General features: G+C 47.4%; 1 protein-coding gene across 1 annotated transcript; it reads right to left on the bottom strand.

The window, feature by feature from the left end:
• Window positions 1–4,797: 4,797 nt before the first annotated feature.
• Window positions 4,798–16,570, bottom strand: FBXO34 (F-box protein 34). The gene is made up of 2 exons (XM_009811043.2): window positions 16,321–16,570; window positions 4,798–7,487 (listed from the first exon to the last, which is right to left on the bottom strand). Exons 1-2 carry the CDS (start codon window positions 16,395–16,397, stop codon window positions 5,306–5,308), a joined length of 2,259 nt encoding a protein of 752 aa, XP_009809345.2. The 5' UTR covers window positions 16,398–16,570; the 3' UTR covers window positions 4,798–5,305.
• Window positions 16,571–17,487: the final 917 nt, after the last annotated feature.

Raw genomic sequence — 17,487 nt, 5'->3', positions numbered from 1 at the left:
CGGCGAGCGCTGCCCCGGCCAGGGCCGGGTGGGTTCGGTCACCGTTCCGTTCACAGCACTTTACTCGCTTGCAGCTATCGTATCCTTTGCAGTTCTGAGCAACCAGCACATACCAGTACTGTATATTGGGCTCTTAGCGTCGCACAGCCCCTTCTCGTTCCCTGTTTATTTTGCACTGGACCCCGCTATATAAATACCGTCTCTTCTTTGGTTTTTGTTTGTTTTTAATACGTATTTCAGTCACTCTTTCATTGCTGCCTTTGTGCTACTTTGAACCCCTAAAGGTCAGGCCACGATTCAGCTTTGTACACTGTCATTTACTCACTTAGGGAAAGAAAAACCAACACAAAAAACCTTTTTAAGCCATATACTTTATAACCATCATGTTTTCCAAATAATTTATTTGCAACCGTGTCATATTCTGAAAGTGCACAACGGCACCGCGAGGGTGTTAAAATGCATTGGGATAGGTCTTTCCACGAAATGTTTTTGTAACAGAATACAGATTGGGGGTTGTTGTTTTTTTTTTTTTTTAAAGTGTTTTGCACATGTGTAGCTAAGGAAGAATTGTGTGTGTCCAAACCTTGAGTGCAATCGCCAGGATTCGTTTTCCAGGTTGTTTTGGGGGCGAGGGAGGGAGGGCAGGAATATCTGTAATTATAGATATTTGAAGACAGCCAGCTGAGAGTTTACGAAACACTTTGCGTAGCCCCAATGTGGGAATTTCAGTTTAGGCCATGACTTTTGGCCTCTCTGGGGTGGCCAATCTGAGCTGCCGAGGAAGCACTTGATTTCGAGAGCCCAGCCCTCCGCTGAAAATCGGGTGCCTTTGAAGGGTCTCGGGTGGGACACCCATGGGTTGATTGGCACCTGCAAAAACTCGGGGCCTCTCTCTGCAACTTCCGAAACTAGATGTAACTAAACACAAATGTTTGGGGTTTTTTTTTTCTAAATTTTATTGTATTATTGCAATAAATCTTTAACAGTAATTCTTTAAAGTTGTATATTTATAATTGTTACTTCTGTGGGGTTTGGTTTTAACCGTGCTGGGGAAGTACAGGAGAATTTCCAGCCTTTGAAGCATCACAGGGACCAGACCTGTTACAGTGCAGTCGTACAGCGGGCGAATAAGCAATACCCATTCTAAAAAAATACTCTTACATAAAATAACTACATCTCCAGTGGAGCAGGTGGAGGAGCCCTGGAAAACACACATGAACGCACACGTCCCTATGCATACGTGTGAATGGGTAAATCTCTCGTGTTAAGCCTGGCTCTGAACTGCTCCTCTGCTGGGTGACAGTCTGTTTCTGCAGGGGATGAGCCTGAATCACTTCTGCGTGCAAGGGAAGACGCTCCTCTTCACAAGGTCATTTCCGAAGGATGCAAGCGCGTGTCTTTTGAAGTTAGTAACCATTAAAGCGAAGGGCTGTGTGTCTGAGCGACAGGGATGGGAAAGGGCTGTCTTGGTCAGCCAGAGGCAGGCTCTGCCCGCCGGACCTGGTGCCCTGGCAGGCTGTGGTTTACAGGCTGCTGAATGATGGAGGAGAAACAACCCATCCCATGTCATGTTTTGTGGCAGCTACCTGAGGGGGAGGACCAATGCCCCGTGATTCCTGCCCGCTGCGCACTCGAGCCGGAGCAGCAGCAGCCCAGGGGTCCCGCAAGTGGAGCCGGAGCCCTTTGCTGCCTCGGTCGCAGCACAGTCAGTCACGGCCACGCAGAAAAGCAGCCTGTGCGCAAAGCCAAGCCTGGCTCTGAGCTCAGCTTGTGCCTACGGGTTGGTTAGGTCACTTCTGCTTAAGCAGTGCCATCAGCGGGAGGTTTCATCCTCCGCCAACACTGCTTTGTGGCAGGAGAGCAGCCCTGTAACGCCCCCAGTCCCATCCCTACTCCAGGGTTGCCAGGACCAGCCCAGCGCAGGCTGGGGAGGAGAAACAGCCCATTCCCACCTTGCAAGAAGTGGGACTCAAGCTGGGGGTTGAATGCATCCATGCAGTTTTGTGCCAGTGCGAAATGACGGTTCCAGGGGCTGGTACGGGGACAGACGCTGCAGAAAGCGAGGGGGGGCCAAGGCAAGGGAGCTGAAGGCCGATAAAGCATTGCAGAGCCCCGTTACAGGGAGCGGAGACGCAGCAAAGGGGAAAAGCTGCTGTAGAAACAGGCGGGATGGAGCGAGAGCCCAACCACAAGCCTCAGGCACGGGTGGCTTTTTCAGTGGTGTCCATGCCAGGAGACCCCCAGAGCCCGATGAAAACTGGAAGCTTACGAACAATGGAAATGTTATTACAATTTCTTCACAGGCATATCTGGAAATTCAGTCCAGACACTCCAACCGCTCCCAGGCAGGGAAGTCAAGCACACAGCGCAGTCTTTAGCCCTCAGATCTTCTGAGCACCGAATTTTCTAAATCCAACACTGGACTTTTATTTTTTTTTTAATTGCTGCTTAGAAAAAAAAGTTCATCAGACCTTGGCTTCTCCCTGAACTGGCCCTTAAAGAAACAGAAATCTGCACTTTGCTACTTAATGGGGAAAACCAAAAAACTTGCAGGCAGCTCAGCATGGCTACATTCAGAACCAACCCGCTTCTGGATGCAAAAGTTTGTTCCGTAAAACCGTTTTTAACAGCAATGCTGTGCAACAGGGATAGTTCCAGCAAAAAAAAGCGTAATAAATGGCGTATAAAACAGCCCACGTTCCTCAGCCAGCTTGGGGAGAGGGCAGGGATGGGGTAGGGTAAAGCAAAGCGTCCTCTGAATTTAACTGCACCAAGGAACAAACGAGCCCAATGCTATTATTTTAGTCTCCTTTTTCCCCTTGCTCAAGGAGGGTGACCAAAATCTCACACCCTGTTCCAAAAAAAAAATGACCTCACTGGCCCCTTATCTAGTTACAAAATATTTTCCTCCGCCGCTTCTATTTCAGCCTCGCGGGGACTTTCCTCGCCGCTGTCAGCCTGGCGCAGGTTATTGCAAGTTTTTCCAGAGGCTTGGGTGGGGGGCAGGAAAGCAGTTTCTTCTCCCTCTTCCTTAATTGAAATTAAACTGAAGGCCTTTCATGCTGATGATGGTTTTGTCAAGACAACTCCTGCCAGAAAGTTGTTTTGCTGCTCATCCCAGCGCAGCCGACGGAGCGGATCGAAGCTTGGGGGAAGCCTGCGCCCCCTTAGAGAATGAAGTCACGAATTAACGAGGGATCCTGCTTTTCCTCTCCCTCTTCACAGCTGATTACAAGGCAGCCGCACCCTCCTTTTAGCTTTCTAATTTCATTCCTCCTGGTTGTCATAATGTCTGCTGCATTGCAGAGATGGCTGACGCCCAGGGTGTCAGGCACCAGGTAAAGCGGCGACTGGGGAAAAAAAAAAAATAGCATCTTTTTTAAATCTACCATGAACGTCCTGAGCTTACCAAACCCAATTTCACGCTGCAAGGGCTCAGTTTTCTTTTTCTCACTGTTAATGGGGAGAATAAAAGCATCCACCCTCAAACCCTCTCTGTCCTCACGCTCTAAACCACTGTGAGGCACTCCGTGCGATCCCAGCATGGTTTTAGGCACAGACAGGCAGACGGGTGAGCCTGGCCACCGCAGCGTTCCTCACCCATCCGCGTCCTGCGCCGAAGGGAGGAGAGCGGGACGAGCCGGGGGCACGGCCCCCCCATCCAGATGCAGCTCCCATGGAGAGCCCTACCCTGTTCCAGGTGCTCCCTTGGGTCTGCAGGGCAGAGGACGGCCCAGGGTGAGCCATGGGGAAGGTGGCACCAGCTCCTCTTGCACAGGGTCAGAGGTTTCACCCGCTCCAGCTGCGATGATGGTTGCCAGAGGTCCATCCTTCTTCTGAGAAGGGGCAGAAAAACAGCCGCAGCCCAAAGTGCGGGGAGAGGAGGGACTCGGACAACGCAAAGGCACAAGCGCTGCTCTCCGCTTGGCTCCCAGAGCCTGCCGCTCCACGTACTCTGCTCCCAGGAACTGAGCGCAGCTGCTGGGTTGTCCAGGGTGCATTCCCAGACTTCCAAACTGTTCGCCCTGGGGCAGCGACCTGGGCGCAAGGAGGGCTGTAACTGGAGGCTGGAAGACAGCACTGCAGGAGAGGAATGCGTTCGAGGAAATCCTGGAATAGCTGCCACGCTCAGCTCCCCTTCAGAGTTCGAAGAATTGCCCTTCAGCTGCACTTCCGACACAAACATTCACAACTCCCCTTTGAAAGCGCTGACCCACACCTCAGAAACAAGATGCCAGAGGCTGAAGCGGAGGAGGGCGAAGCAATGCAAGGATCCCTCCTGCAAGGGAAAAACTCCACAGACAGCAACGCTTCTAGGACATCACTGAGCCAAAGCAACTCCGCTTTCATTCCTGCTGGATCCACGCTCCATCCTCAGGCATCCAAGGGCACAGCCGAGGGGCCAACAGCAGAGTCAAGAAGCAGGACTCAAAGCAGAGAAGCCCAGTTTTTGCAAGTCTTACACACCCAGCACCAGCTCTGCAAACAACAGGAGCCTCTGCTGCACGCAGGGCTGATGGGAGGGAAAGGAAAAGCTGGGATTTGTGAATGTTACAGCAGGGATTTTGCAAAGCAATACAGGTTTGGGGTTTTGTTTGGGTTTTTTTTTTAGCAGGAGGGCTAGTTTTCTACAGGAAGCACACTGCAAGTCTGATTTACATCACAGTACCAAGTTTCTGCCACGTGTTTTACAGTATTTTTATTTTGGGGCAAAAGTTTTACAAGAGAAAGTCAGGTAAGGCAGATCTAGAATGCACATTTTATTTAAGTAAAAAAAAACCAACCAGACAACATGGGTAAGGTAGACAAGAACTTTTTATATTCTGACTATACAATAATATTCCTCTCTTTTTATCCACTGCCACACTACTATAATGGATCTGTTCTAGTCTAATTTTAAGGTTGTCCAGTTAAGTTGTCTGAAGATTCTTTAAACAAGTTGACCTTTACCTATTTAGAGTTTCTTCTCAGAAACATTCATATATTATACAGGATATACAGATTTTTGAAACAAGACACTTAAAAACACACACAACTATAGCCGCAACACTATCATAGCTGCATTGTAGTGATTACGTTGTTCAGCCAGCTGTAGACTCTGTATGTACAATTAGTTTTTATAGTGTTATTTACATAGATGGACTAAAAGCTATCTTTAATCTAAAAGGTAAAGGCTCTTGTGTTTAAGTATGTGCAGTTTCATAGCCCTGTGAAAAAAAACACGACAATTATATACACTGTAAACAGCACAAGGCATGAGAATCTCCTCCTACCCCAAACAATCTCGCAGGAAAGTGTATGTGCACTAATATTCCTCTTCCACTTCGGCTCCCGCTCCTCTGGTTTTCTTATGAATAGCACGGTTAAAGCTGTGGCAGGCAGGAACCCAATGATTGTCATGAAGACCTAACTTACAGCCCGGGATGCCCTTCTGAGACCGGTGACAGCACATCCAGTACCCAGGCCCGTAGGGTAAAGCTTGACAGTATGGTTTGGGATGCCACCGGCACAGCGATACGTCCCCTTTCACGTACTTCTTCTTGCACTGCTTGCAAGGGTCTTCTCTGTAGCGGGGATCGCGGACCCAGCGGGAGTCTGCTGGCCTGATGTTGTAGTATTCAATGATGAACTTGAAGTAGTAGCAAGTGCATTTTAGGGCAACCAGACTCCTAGTAGGAAGCAATCCAAAGATCTTCACTATGATGTGGTGGGGCAGGAAGGCCATATACTGCTGAGGCTCCAAAAGCTGCTGGATTTTAAACCTGGTCTCCAGAAAGTCATGCGAAACCTGCCTTTTTAAGCAGGAAGCATCAAGTACTTGCAAAGCCCCTTCTGTCGGAGGAACAGAAAGGGCAGATGGCTCTGTAGGGACACTGTTTCTGACACATGATCTGTCGGATGCCAAAGCATCCTCATCCTCATTTTGGGCTACTCCTCCTGGCTTTCCTTGGGTACCTTCCCGTAGCGGCTGTTGCTCGTGAGCGGCAGGCTGGTCAGCCTGGAGAAAAAACAGCCTCCCTGGGAGTGGATCTTCACTGGAGTTAGAGAGCTTCTCTTTCCTGCATCCCTTCTCGGTCTTTGTGACCGATATACTGATGCATAAGGGCTCCTTCCTAGCAGGGTGCTGACTCTGCTTTGGGAAAATTACAGGCTCTTTCGACGTAAAATCAACAGTCGCGCTTTTGCTCTGCAAGGAATCCGGTGGCAACCTGGCAGCAGCTGGACACACAGACGGCAGAGGTCTGGGAGGCTCAATTCGCATTTCAGAATCGCTCCTGCCAGCAGTTATCGCCAACACTGCATGAGCAAGTCCCGAATTCACATTCCCCATCCGAGTATCCAGCACAGAAGGAAAAGGCTGCCGAGCAGAGGCAGCGCCATCCCACAACTCGGTGTCACCCAGAGGACCGCACCGTCCTCCGTATCCAGCCTCTGCTACCCCTGCCTCCTCTAAGCCATCCCCTGGAGCCAGGACCCCCAAGGAGACCTTCCCCACCTCTCCCTCGGGCTGGGTGCCATTCGCCAGGAGTACCCTCCCAACGTTTCTGCGGAAGCTGTTGTTCCGTGAGAGGCTCCCGGCCTCCCGCTCGCTCTGGCGCCTCAGGCACTCCGACTCCAGCTTGGCCACCATGTCCAACACGCGCACGGGCTCGCTCTGCTGCTGCTCGCTACTGCCGCAAGGTCCCCTCTCCACATCTACCTCGCACGCCCCAGCCGAGGAGAAAGGGTCTGAGCTGGGAAGTGCACCTTTAGGCTGACTGCTCAGCCTCGCAGCAGAAGCAGGCGTGCAGGTTTTAGCACAGTCTACCAGTAAAGCGCTTGCTCGTTGCTCCAGAAAGGCCACCATCTCTATCACCGAGAGGGACCGGCCCGGGAACACACCCTCACCATCGTTCACGTAATGCACCGAACAGTGCTCGATGCCGCAGGCAAAAGGCTCTGGCTGGGAGCACCTGGCGTTCGCCTCCCTCATTCTTTCCAGTTGAATTTTGGCTTTTTTAAGATCTACCGATTTTTTCCTGCGTTTAGCTGTTCTTCCGTCGATATCCCACGTGCTTTTAATTTTCATGGAGCCTAGCCGGTTGTTGCTGCTGCATTGCTGGGCTGCAAAGAACGCGATCTTCTCCTTTGTATTGCCAGGTTTCACTACAGCCCAGACATCCAGAGGTCCTTCCCCTTCTTCTCCCTGGTGGATTGTTGCAGACAGGGCGTTCTTCTTTTCCCTTGCACTTGGACCATCTGCTGGACCTTTCCCATTCATATTGCACATAGTATTTGGATAAATAATCCCCAGAAGTTTTCGAGATGGAGTCACGAGGGAGGGTTTTGGGAAAACGCTCAGTTTGGTGCAGTTGTTGGCGTATTTTTCTTCTTGTGCTGATCTCTGATGGCTCATAGGTGGGCCTCTCAGGGAATCCTGGCTTATTTCTGGAGATCGCTCTTTCTTCTGTAGCTTGAGATATGGCTTTAAGTGCATACCAGAAACCCTGGAAAAACAGAAAGGGAAGAAGTTATAGTTGCAAAATATGCCTGCCTGGAATTGGAGAAGGTGGCCCAGAGTAGGCACCAACATGCCTCCTACTCTACATCAAGCAGCCCACACCTCAAAAGGAACCTCTGAGAAAGGAAAAGCAGCAACCAGGCTGCAACATCCACCCTTGCAGAACTTCTTGCAATAGGATTATGATCTTATGGATAGCAGAGATCTTCCCATTAGAGAAATCTGTTTCCAGGGAGTTGCAAGGAGAAATCCTAACATTTATCTGTTGTGCAAACAGAGGTAGAGGTTCAGTCTACAGATATTCTGTCCGTTCGTTTCTTAATCCAGTTGTAAGGTACATGTGGGTCCAAGGGTTTACCTTGACATTAGCTACCAGATAGATATGTATATATATTCTTTTCAGTAGATAAAAGTACAGTTAAAGCTGAAAGGGGAAATTAGCAAGTGTAATTATATTCAGAGATCCCAGAAGATATCTAATCTCCTAATACCACCCAAAATGAAACCTATCCTTCAGTCTATCAGTCATGGCAAATTTGATGTACTTTCCCCATAAGGGTCCTTATGCTATACACCAGATGCCTCCCCCAAAAGTGACACAAGCATCACGTACAGCTGAAAAGAACCACTTTCAAGGATGTGTTTTATGGCTAAGAATTGAAGAGCTGTGAAGGAGACACTTGGGTGCTGCTGACATGACAGCAGCAGCACCACTCCTGCGACAGTCCCAGGCACTCGACGACTCCTTTCTGTTACACCTTCGCAGTAATCTTCAATTCAAAGCTCAAAAACGCAAAAGCCCAGGGCACTGCCACGTAAGATGCAATTATCGGGAGACTTCAGGCTCTTCTCCCAGGAGTATCGCATAAGCATATTACAGAACTAACTATAGATTATGTTTCCATGGTAATCTTTGAATTGTTACATTAAAAGGCCTCCTTTTTGAAACGGGGATAATCCGTGCTTGCTAGTTTAAGAACAGCAGGTTCAATGCCACATTTATCATGAGCTGATAGGGACACATTCAGACACTGAACATGTCTCCCTTGACAGCCACCACCAAAACAGCTGCTTCAGTATTGCGTTTCTAGCCTAAAAAACAGCTTTTAATTAAAAATCTCAAGCCATAACATCTATAAAGTCAGACAAATTTATAGCTTTAACACCTGCAGTTCGCACACACGATAGGTTTGTATCAGACAGACATGTCCGGAGTCCAGCTGGCCTCTCCCCTGCCGTGCCGCGGTGCCATCAGGACACACGCCTACCTCCAGACGCGCTGGCTGACGCTACGCAGGGTACCCGTGGGGTCGGCACACGAGGAGGAGGGAACCCAGCTCACCCACCCCTCGAGCAGACCCGCCAGAGCGCACAGGATGGCTGTAAGAGGGAAGTCATACCAGCAGATGCTGACCGAGGACGCACATGGACGTGCCGTACGAGGACAGCTTAGGGACCTTCCGGGCAGCCCTGCCCCACGGATTAGCCAGGGCTGTAGACCCTCCAAAGTAACCCATGGCAGAACGGAGAGCCCAGCCGGAGAGCACCGGAGGCAGCTGAGGGAAGGCTTTGAATGCAAGATGCTCCCCTTCCAGCTGCTAACACAACACACACAAGTACACAAGGCCAACAACTCAGCCGGGCACCACCTGCGCCTGTCCAAGCAGAGGAAGGCTCCTGCACTAGAAGCAGCCATACTGCTTAACCATTGCTGTCCCCTCGGGTTTTGGTTCCTCCTAGTGATAAGCAGTGAGGGGATGGGTGACACGTGGAGGCAGAGGTTTTGGGGAGGTACATCAAGAGGAAGGGCTTAGTTCATCTTCCTACAAGTGTGCATAAAACCCAGGGGACCTCTCTGGTCCCATGCGGTGCTTTGAAGGCCAGGAGGCAGACACTGCAAAGGATGCTGTTATGTTCTCCCCCCTCCTGATTTTATAGGAAGAGCATCACCTCGCTCTTGCAACCGAACAGTGCTAAAACCATCTGCACTTCACCTACAGACTGCGGGGATGAGAGACCTCCCATTACCGCAGATACGCCTGCCTAGTCCCTGGGTTAATTCTCACCCCATGCCTTCTGTGTGCTAATTCCAGCTCTTGTTGGAACTGGGTCACTTCCCAATTTAGTCTCCTCTGCAAAATGCAACTGAGCTGTTTTGTTTGCCTTCTCAGTTGGATGCTAAAAACTAAAATAATCTGATAAGAATAAAACTTCAGGGTGCTGAAATAGATGAACAAAGAGAGAACGGGAAATCAAAGCTGCTGTAGTTTGTTTCAGCCCCGTTTTCCACGGGGTCTGCCTCATCTCAGTTGCACTTTATAGCTAAGTAGGGTCAGGCCACCACAACGTGCTCGGGCCCAAGCCCAGCCCAGAAGAACAGCAGGCAAACCACCGCAGCAAGCTGCTGCGGAGAACGGCGCCTGCAGCCCTCCCTTCCCCATCCAGGAGGGCATTCTGGAGCTGTGCTCTTCAGACTAGAGAGGGAAAAGCTCCGACGGCTGCCGTCCCCGGGGTACGGTGGGGAAGAGGTGAATACAATTAAATACACAGCTTCGCATGTTGAAATCTCAGGAGCTAGGAGCAGCAGCTCAAATTTCATTCATGAGTTTTCATGCCAGGGTGTTTGAAAGATGAGCTGAACGTGTTTTTAAAAGGCTTTCTTCAAGCAGTTTTCAGAAATCCAGCAGGACAATCAGTTCAACACCCTTCATTACAAGAAGCTACAAATGAAGGTGAGACGGGGTATTATATGGAGGAAAACAGGACCAAACTGGTTACCCCAACATGCTTAGAGGACATGTTTAGCCAGCAAAGTTGGTTCAGCTGCTCCCAGCTATTTCTGGTCTCTGGAGAAAGACAAAGGGTAGAGTTATGCCTCACCTATTACGGATTTCTCGTTTAAGGTTATATTTCCTCCTATGTTTCAGTTAGTCTCCGGCTCAGCCAACAATACCATTTAAGGTTGAAAAGTTATAATTTACATAACAAAATTATGCCTTAGTCAGAAGTTTTACTGCCAGAATAATTGCCTCATTTGAATTCAGCATTCAGTTCATTGCACTGTTTTAATGGATCCAGATTCAAAGAAAAAAACCTTTCATTTAGTAACTTCAGACAGCTATAAAAGAGCCCTGCTAACTCCACCTGACCAGCTGAATCGCAGTGCCACCTGCCTCCCAGTTTTTGGGCAGTGGAGAAGAGAATTTCCATTTTAAAAGGGATGTTAGTAATGGACCTTCCCTGAAATGGAGGAAAAAAAAGCCCCCACCCCACACACGCTTTGCTGTGAACGTTAAGAAATAAGAACTTTTAGACAAACATAGCTTCTTCCCTGCACCTCAGCAGTGCATTTCACTCCTACCTCCTAGACTGAGAACAAGGCTTCCCAGCAGAAATTGCTTTGAAGATGAACCAGAGCCCAGTCCCCACCCACAGACTACCTTATTTCTGCAACATTTCAGTGCTGGCAAGCAGAGGATTGTGGCAGCTGCAGGTTAAGTTTTGAAAATATTTAAAAACACCAAAAATAGTGTTAAAAGGTGAAGTCACTGACAATTGCCTATGATACTTAATTCCAGAGTAATTCTGTTTGCTTTCCTCCACCCTTTAAGTTATCAAGCTTTCTAATTTTATCTTTAGAGACAATAACTCAGAAGTGCATGGAATAAGCATAAAAGGTTTTCAGTCCCAAACATGCAGTTTTGAATTGCTGATAAGAGATAGTTGTGCCAGGAATGATCAGCACTGAAACAACCAGCAGTGCTGCCTTTAAACTGTTATTCCACCCCTAAGCTGATGAAATAAAAGGGCCAGTTTTTCTATTTTAATTAGTGATGTCTGAGAAACAGGATACTTACACTTCTGGAATGACACTGCTGTTTTTACAAGTCGTAACTACAGCTTGTTTCCACTACAGTTTTATCATCAAGTGAGTTACTACCCGGGGTTGATATAGAAATATATGCCTTTATACATGCACAGACACGCACGGACCCCTCCTCTCCCTACTGAAGGGAAGGCCCATAAGCCACTATGCCAAGCTGGCCAGAATCTTTCTGCATCCTTTTGTATTTATGTGTCTTCTAAATCACAGCAGCCTAAAAAAATATATATGTATTTGCTTTAGTGGAAGTTCCAAAGTTGGAGGGAAAACGAGTAGAAAAGGCTCAATTTTCACAACTCCTTTCTAGGGTCCACAGAGAGCCTACATGCCCCTCGCTGCACGTGGGTCAGGGACTCTCATGATGCCCTATGAAGCCAAAAGATTTCCTCTGACCAGCAAAAACAACAGCAAAAAAAAAAAGTGTGATCTGCTCAAACAGCACATTCACACTGCAAGTTTTCTGGGCAAAGCACCGGAAGGCTTTATTAAGGCGAAAATTTCAATCAAAACCCCAAAGTTTCCTGTGGATTTCTTTTTGTAAACACTAACTCCAGTCGACAAAAGTTCCTAGCGTTGCTGACTGTACGCCCAGTGCCAACTACAACTCTGAAAAAACCCTCAGGACATACTAACACAAGGCAGAAGCCAAAAAAAAAGGGGGGGGAAGAGAAAACCCAACAACAATAAAAACCCACACCAAGCATAACCTCTGGCAACACATTTCTCTTCCCTGGCATCCCATTTCTCCATCTATAAAGCTTAGCTCCTCTGTAAAGGACACTGACAATTATGAAGGATTGAGTACAGAATGCAAGTTAAACTATGGTCAACCACTTGTTATTTCTGGAAGGACTTGGTGGGTCCTTTGGGCTCAATCTCCAGTACCATTTCCATCCCCTTTGCACTGCCAGGGCAAGGCAAAGCAGACAGAGAGCTGCTTCAAAGGCATTCCATGGATTCTGCCGGGGCGGGAAAGTCCCAGCCGAGCAGCCGGGATGGACGACGCTCTGCTACTCACTGGAGCTTGTTCTGGCGCGTGGCAGGTGGCCAAGCTCGGAGAAAGGCGGGTTGGGAAGCACGATGCTCCAGACCAGGGGTGGGTTCGACTTCAGCAGCTGCGGAGGCATCCAATTTCTAGAAAACCCACTCCCTTGCAGCAATAACTTCATATTAAAGCAACTGCTCCTGACCCACCTCCCAACGCCTGCGAAACTGCCTCTTGCATCCATCGGAGAGCAAACGAGGATTATTGTGGGCTTTGAAGGTAAACAGAAGGTATCTGACTGCTGAAGCAGCACTCTCCGCTTGAGCGGCCAGCCTGGGGGCAAGCGGGAGCAAGCCGAACACGTGGGGCAGAGCTGGCCCAAAAGAGCTGAACACAAAGTAGGCGCCTAACTCTTAACGTTGGATCCCCCGCTGCTTGTTCACCCACGTCAGGTGTTCAAATAACCTGACTTTGGAGGAGACAACACCCAAATATAGGAGCAGCTATAAAATCCGTCATGCATAAATCCATCATCGTCACCAAGCAGAGGTTTCAGGTGACAGATTGCACATCCAAGCCCAACGCACAGACTACTCCAGCTTGAGGGCTCCCACCCATTAAAAAGTTTTGAACACATTTTAAATTAAACGCACACACATACACACCCTTCTGCATAAAGCAGAGTAGCCTCAGCCACTTTCTAAATTTTGCACAGGGAGAAGTGCCATTCCTTTGCCAGTCTTTTGTATAAAAGCACTTACCGTGAAGCAGGTGACGTAGAAGCAATTCTTTGTCGAGCCTGAGGAAGCTCAAACCCATGTTCCCTGCTTCCCAACCATACTACAGATGACACAGGCGTGACAAAGCAGAGGGGAACAAAATCAACTGAAAGATTTGGTGTTCAAGGTTGTAAGCCGCTCCAGAAATATGTAGCTCAAAGGTGATGGGATAGCACACATGCCTGTGGTGGAACAGGCTGAGATCAGAAGAAATCACAGAAGGACAGTGAGAAAAAAACGTGGTGGTTTTATAGGGCTTCTGCTGAAAGCTGCCCAGAGTAGCACAGATAAGTGACGTGTTTCCTTCTGGAAATGTTTTATCTTTCTTGATTTAATATTTGTTTTCCAATTTATTAATTGCAAGAGGACCAAGACCTTTCTTAATATCATGGCGCAACAGATTTCTTCAAACAGTTAACAAACCAGCACAAAGTGATGCTATTTAGTCTTGTTTTGTGCATACATAGTGAGAACACATGAAAGGTTGTAGAAATTAACCTTGGACCGCACTATCGTTAAGAGACTCAGAGTTCAAAAGAAAGAATAAGCAAAAGTAGATCTGAAGGCAAGTCACCAGGTTGTTCTTTTGAAACTCAAGACCGAAAGGAACTAGTTCATGAAGTCAGCTGCACTGCGGTGGAGAGGCTTTCACTGCAGACAGCGCAACCCAGCAGGCATTCTCCAGGAGTCAAAAGGTGTTTTCATTATTAAGAACACATCCCAAACAAGAACAGAAGAAACTCCAACTGAACACGTTCCTTCTTCAGGAAAGCTACAAGAAGCAGACACAGGTTTCAAGTCACCAGGTCACATCACTTGGAAACTTGTATCTTAGAGATCAAAAAGCCTAGGAATAAACCTGAGAACTGGTGCCGCGTTAAGTCACTGCAAAGATATTTAAAAACAAAGAAATAGTAAAAGGTTCTTCAGTGTGTGAGAACGGACAGAGAGAGAAACAGGGCTGCAAGCAAGGTCAGGGCAGAGATTAAGAGTACTCTACGTACAGCACAAAATACCAAATTTGACTTTGCATCGTTTTCAAAGAGGGGTGGTAAGGGTGATCGTGAGGGCAAAAGCCCAGGGGTTAATTTGAACAAGAACATTGGCAGGAGGAGGATTAAAAAGCTTCACAAAAATTGCGAGGATTGGCTCATCTCTGTTTTAGAATCCAAACTAGATAGGCTCATGAACTGCAAGCCAAGAGGCAAGATTTATAAGCCTCTTGAAAGGCAACAATATGAGTTAATAAAACATGTGGCACATTGGAGGTGGCACTGCAGGGGAGAAAGGAGGAAGAGAGATCGCAGCCTCCCCAGGCCTGGGAGTCTGACTCCAATATAAAGTTGCTTTGCAAGCAAAGAGGATTAAGAGGACACAGAGAAAAAGGGGGGAAGAGGGTATAGTTCAATATGCCAGACTAACCTGAAGGTTCTCAAAAAAAGTGATCTTTTTAGACAAATGTACTACATCTTACTCACATGGACGTCAGAAGGCACAAGGAGATTTACTGGTTAAGACAGATTGGCAGAGGAATGGGAGAACAGACAAAGGAGCTGGCTTAGCAGCAGACAGCCCCAGGTGATGCTGAATAAGAAAATACCAGCCTGGAAACCAAAGACATGCCTCAAGAATCAGCCTTGGAAACATCTGATTTTGTTAGGAATGACCTCAGCACAACTACTACAGGTCCACCCACAGAAACGAAGGCATTTCCAAAACAGCAGAGGCACAAAGCACCAAGTAACAAAAACGGAGGAGAGTTTTGAAATACAGATGGTGATGCACCAGCAAGCTGAAGACCAAGAAGTTTTAGAGGTAACTGAGAAAGGTGCATTGGCCACCATAGACACGTCCATGGAACAGAGGTAAGTGGAGGCGATTCTGTGATACACGCGAGGCAGCAGTGAAAAACCCTCCTGCCAGATCTGCTCTGGAGCGCAGCATACGCTTTTTGACATGACTCAGAGGAGATTCATCCACATGGAGAATGACGACGACAGTTGTTATTGAAGAAGCTACTAGATAACACTTGGGTCATTTAGCACAGCAAAACCACAGCTGAGGGTGTACAACCACATTTTACAGAACACAGCAGAAGAGGTAAACCACTGAAAATAAGAAGCGGTCCTTACACAAAAGAATAAAAGGAGCACAAGCTCAAACAAGTATATAAGCTGGCATAAATGTTCAGTCTGGGAATCAAAAGAAGGCTCCTAATCGCACAGCTAGATCTGTCATCTTCAGTAATGACTTAATCTACAGGAGGAGAGAAGAAAAGATGTAATTGTTTTTAGGCTGGACTTTTAAGTTTACAAGAGGGATTATGAGATACTGCTTGGGAAAGCAAGGAGCTGGGTGACCCAGGAAGTCTTTTCCAGCACTAAATTACCATGAGACTAACATAGCAAGTATACGCTGTCTACGTAACCACAAAGAACAAAGGTTGAAGTTTGCTTTAAACCCACACAGCTTTTAGAAACCAGAAAGCTGGCTCTCTTCCTCCAGATTGAGGAAGTTTAAGAGTCTTGGTTTCAGAAAAAGAAAAAAAAAGATACATATATTTTCAAGTAGCTTGAACTCAAACAAACTGGCATGTTCTTGCATTTGCATAAGGACAAGTTGTTCTGTACGGTGTTCCTATAACGAGACACAGTGAGAGGCGTTCACTTAATTGTCACATAAGCGCAAGTGTTTGAAATCAATCGTGCATTTCTTCTTAATAAGAGACACAGGAGAGTGAGCAATACAAAATCTGAGCTTAAACTAATCTAATTACTTACTCCATAGTAAGACAAACTGCAACAATGCTTGCCAGTATTTCCACTTGCTTTAAGCTGACTGCATGTTTTAAAGCCTACTATGACAAGCCGTTCTCCAATTAAGTTTTACTTCAAAGCCATGTTCCCAGATTAATTTACAGCTGTTGCTAAAAAACCCGAAGATTTCTAGAAGTACAGTACCAGCTGTAGTGAATCTGTAGTTGTCATTATCAAATAAAAACGTCAAAGAACATTTCTGCCCTTAAGCCATTACAACATTCACTTAAATACTATCCGAAATTAAGAATTTTGACTGAACATTTGAGTGACACGCAAGACAATTAGAAAGTAAGGAGAAGGCTAAATCGGTGCAAAATACTTAACTACAGGCAGACCAGCCGGCCTGTTCATACCGTTTGACTTGATGGAAGGTAGAGGATGTGGAGTTCAGCGGTTCCCTGTGGAGGCCAGCTCTGCAGGAACTCTTCATCGTAGCTACCTCTCCAGCTAAGGCACGCCGTCACAGCCAGTCCATCCTGGGTTACGCGCGAGGCTCCCCCATCGGCTTTCCCTGCCCCACACAGAGCTTCACCCTGTCTCTGCCACCTAGAAACTGAACAAACAAGATGTTCGTAAGAAGATCACGTTGGAGTACAGCGGCGATTGAAGCACAGATCATCAGGACAAGGACACTTTCCCAAGAGAAAAAAAAATATATATATATACACACACATATATATGCATACACATATATAAAAGATATATATATAAAAATATAAAAGAACTTAACATCATTATGCCATTATTGCAGCTAGAGTTTCTGAACACCGTTAAACCACTAATTAACATCCTGCATAACAGCCTGTCTGCTCATACAATGCTTCTTCCCCTTATATACGACTGCAGCACTACCTTGGCACCTCCCGTGGAACACGCTGTCCTGCAAGCTCCGTGCAAACAGGACGCACAAGATCTTTCTGCTTGTTAGCACCGCATCAAGCTTTGGAGGGAAATCGCTGCTAGCAGTAAGATTTGACGCTGCCAGGAGTTACGTTAGCGTTCTAATCAAAATAACGTGGCGGATTTCATAAAGGACAAAAAACATGCCACCACGCAGCCTCCAAGCCTTGTGAAAACTGCCCTGCCTTTGCATCATACACAGATAAGGCAGCAGATTTCACCAAAACAAAACTGTTCTGCAGTATCTCTCGTTCGCACTAGGTTGCCGCTTTCTACGCCTTGTCCTTGGAGGAGACACTATTACCAGTGCTTTAACGTACTTCAATGGTGAAAGAACAACCACCTTTGAGCTGGAACATAAAAGGAAAGAGTGACACAGCAAAAGAGCCCTGCAAAAACTCCAATACTCAAGCCTGAGCTGCCAGCAGATTGTTTTAAAGACCGTTTGCTTCCTCTCAAGAGGACCGTGCACAATGATGCCGTAATAAACGAATGCCATTTGAAGGTGCTAACTATGGAGCTGTGTCCCCAGGGGATTTGTGATTTAGTGCAGCAGGTTCTTCTCTCCTTCTCAGCAGCTTTGCCCAGCGTTCCTACCGCTGCCCTATTCCTACAGCAGC

Source organism: Gavia stellata, chromosome 7, assembly GCF_030936135.1.
Source record: "Gavia stellata isolate bGavSte3 chromosome 7, bGavSte3.hap2, whole genome shotgun sequence".
NCBI lineage: Eukaryota > Metazoa > Chordata > Aves > Gaviiformes > Gaviidae > Gavia > Gavia stellata.
Note: the sequence above shows the minus strand (reverse complement) of the source record. Positions and strands in the feature narration are given on the sequence as shown.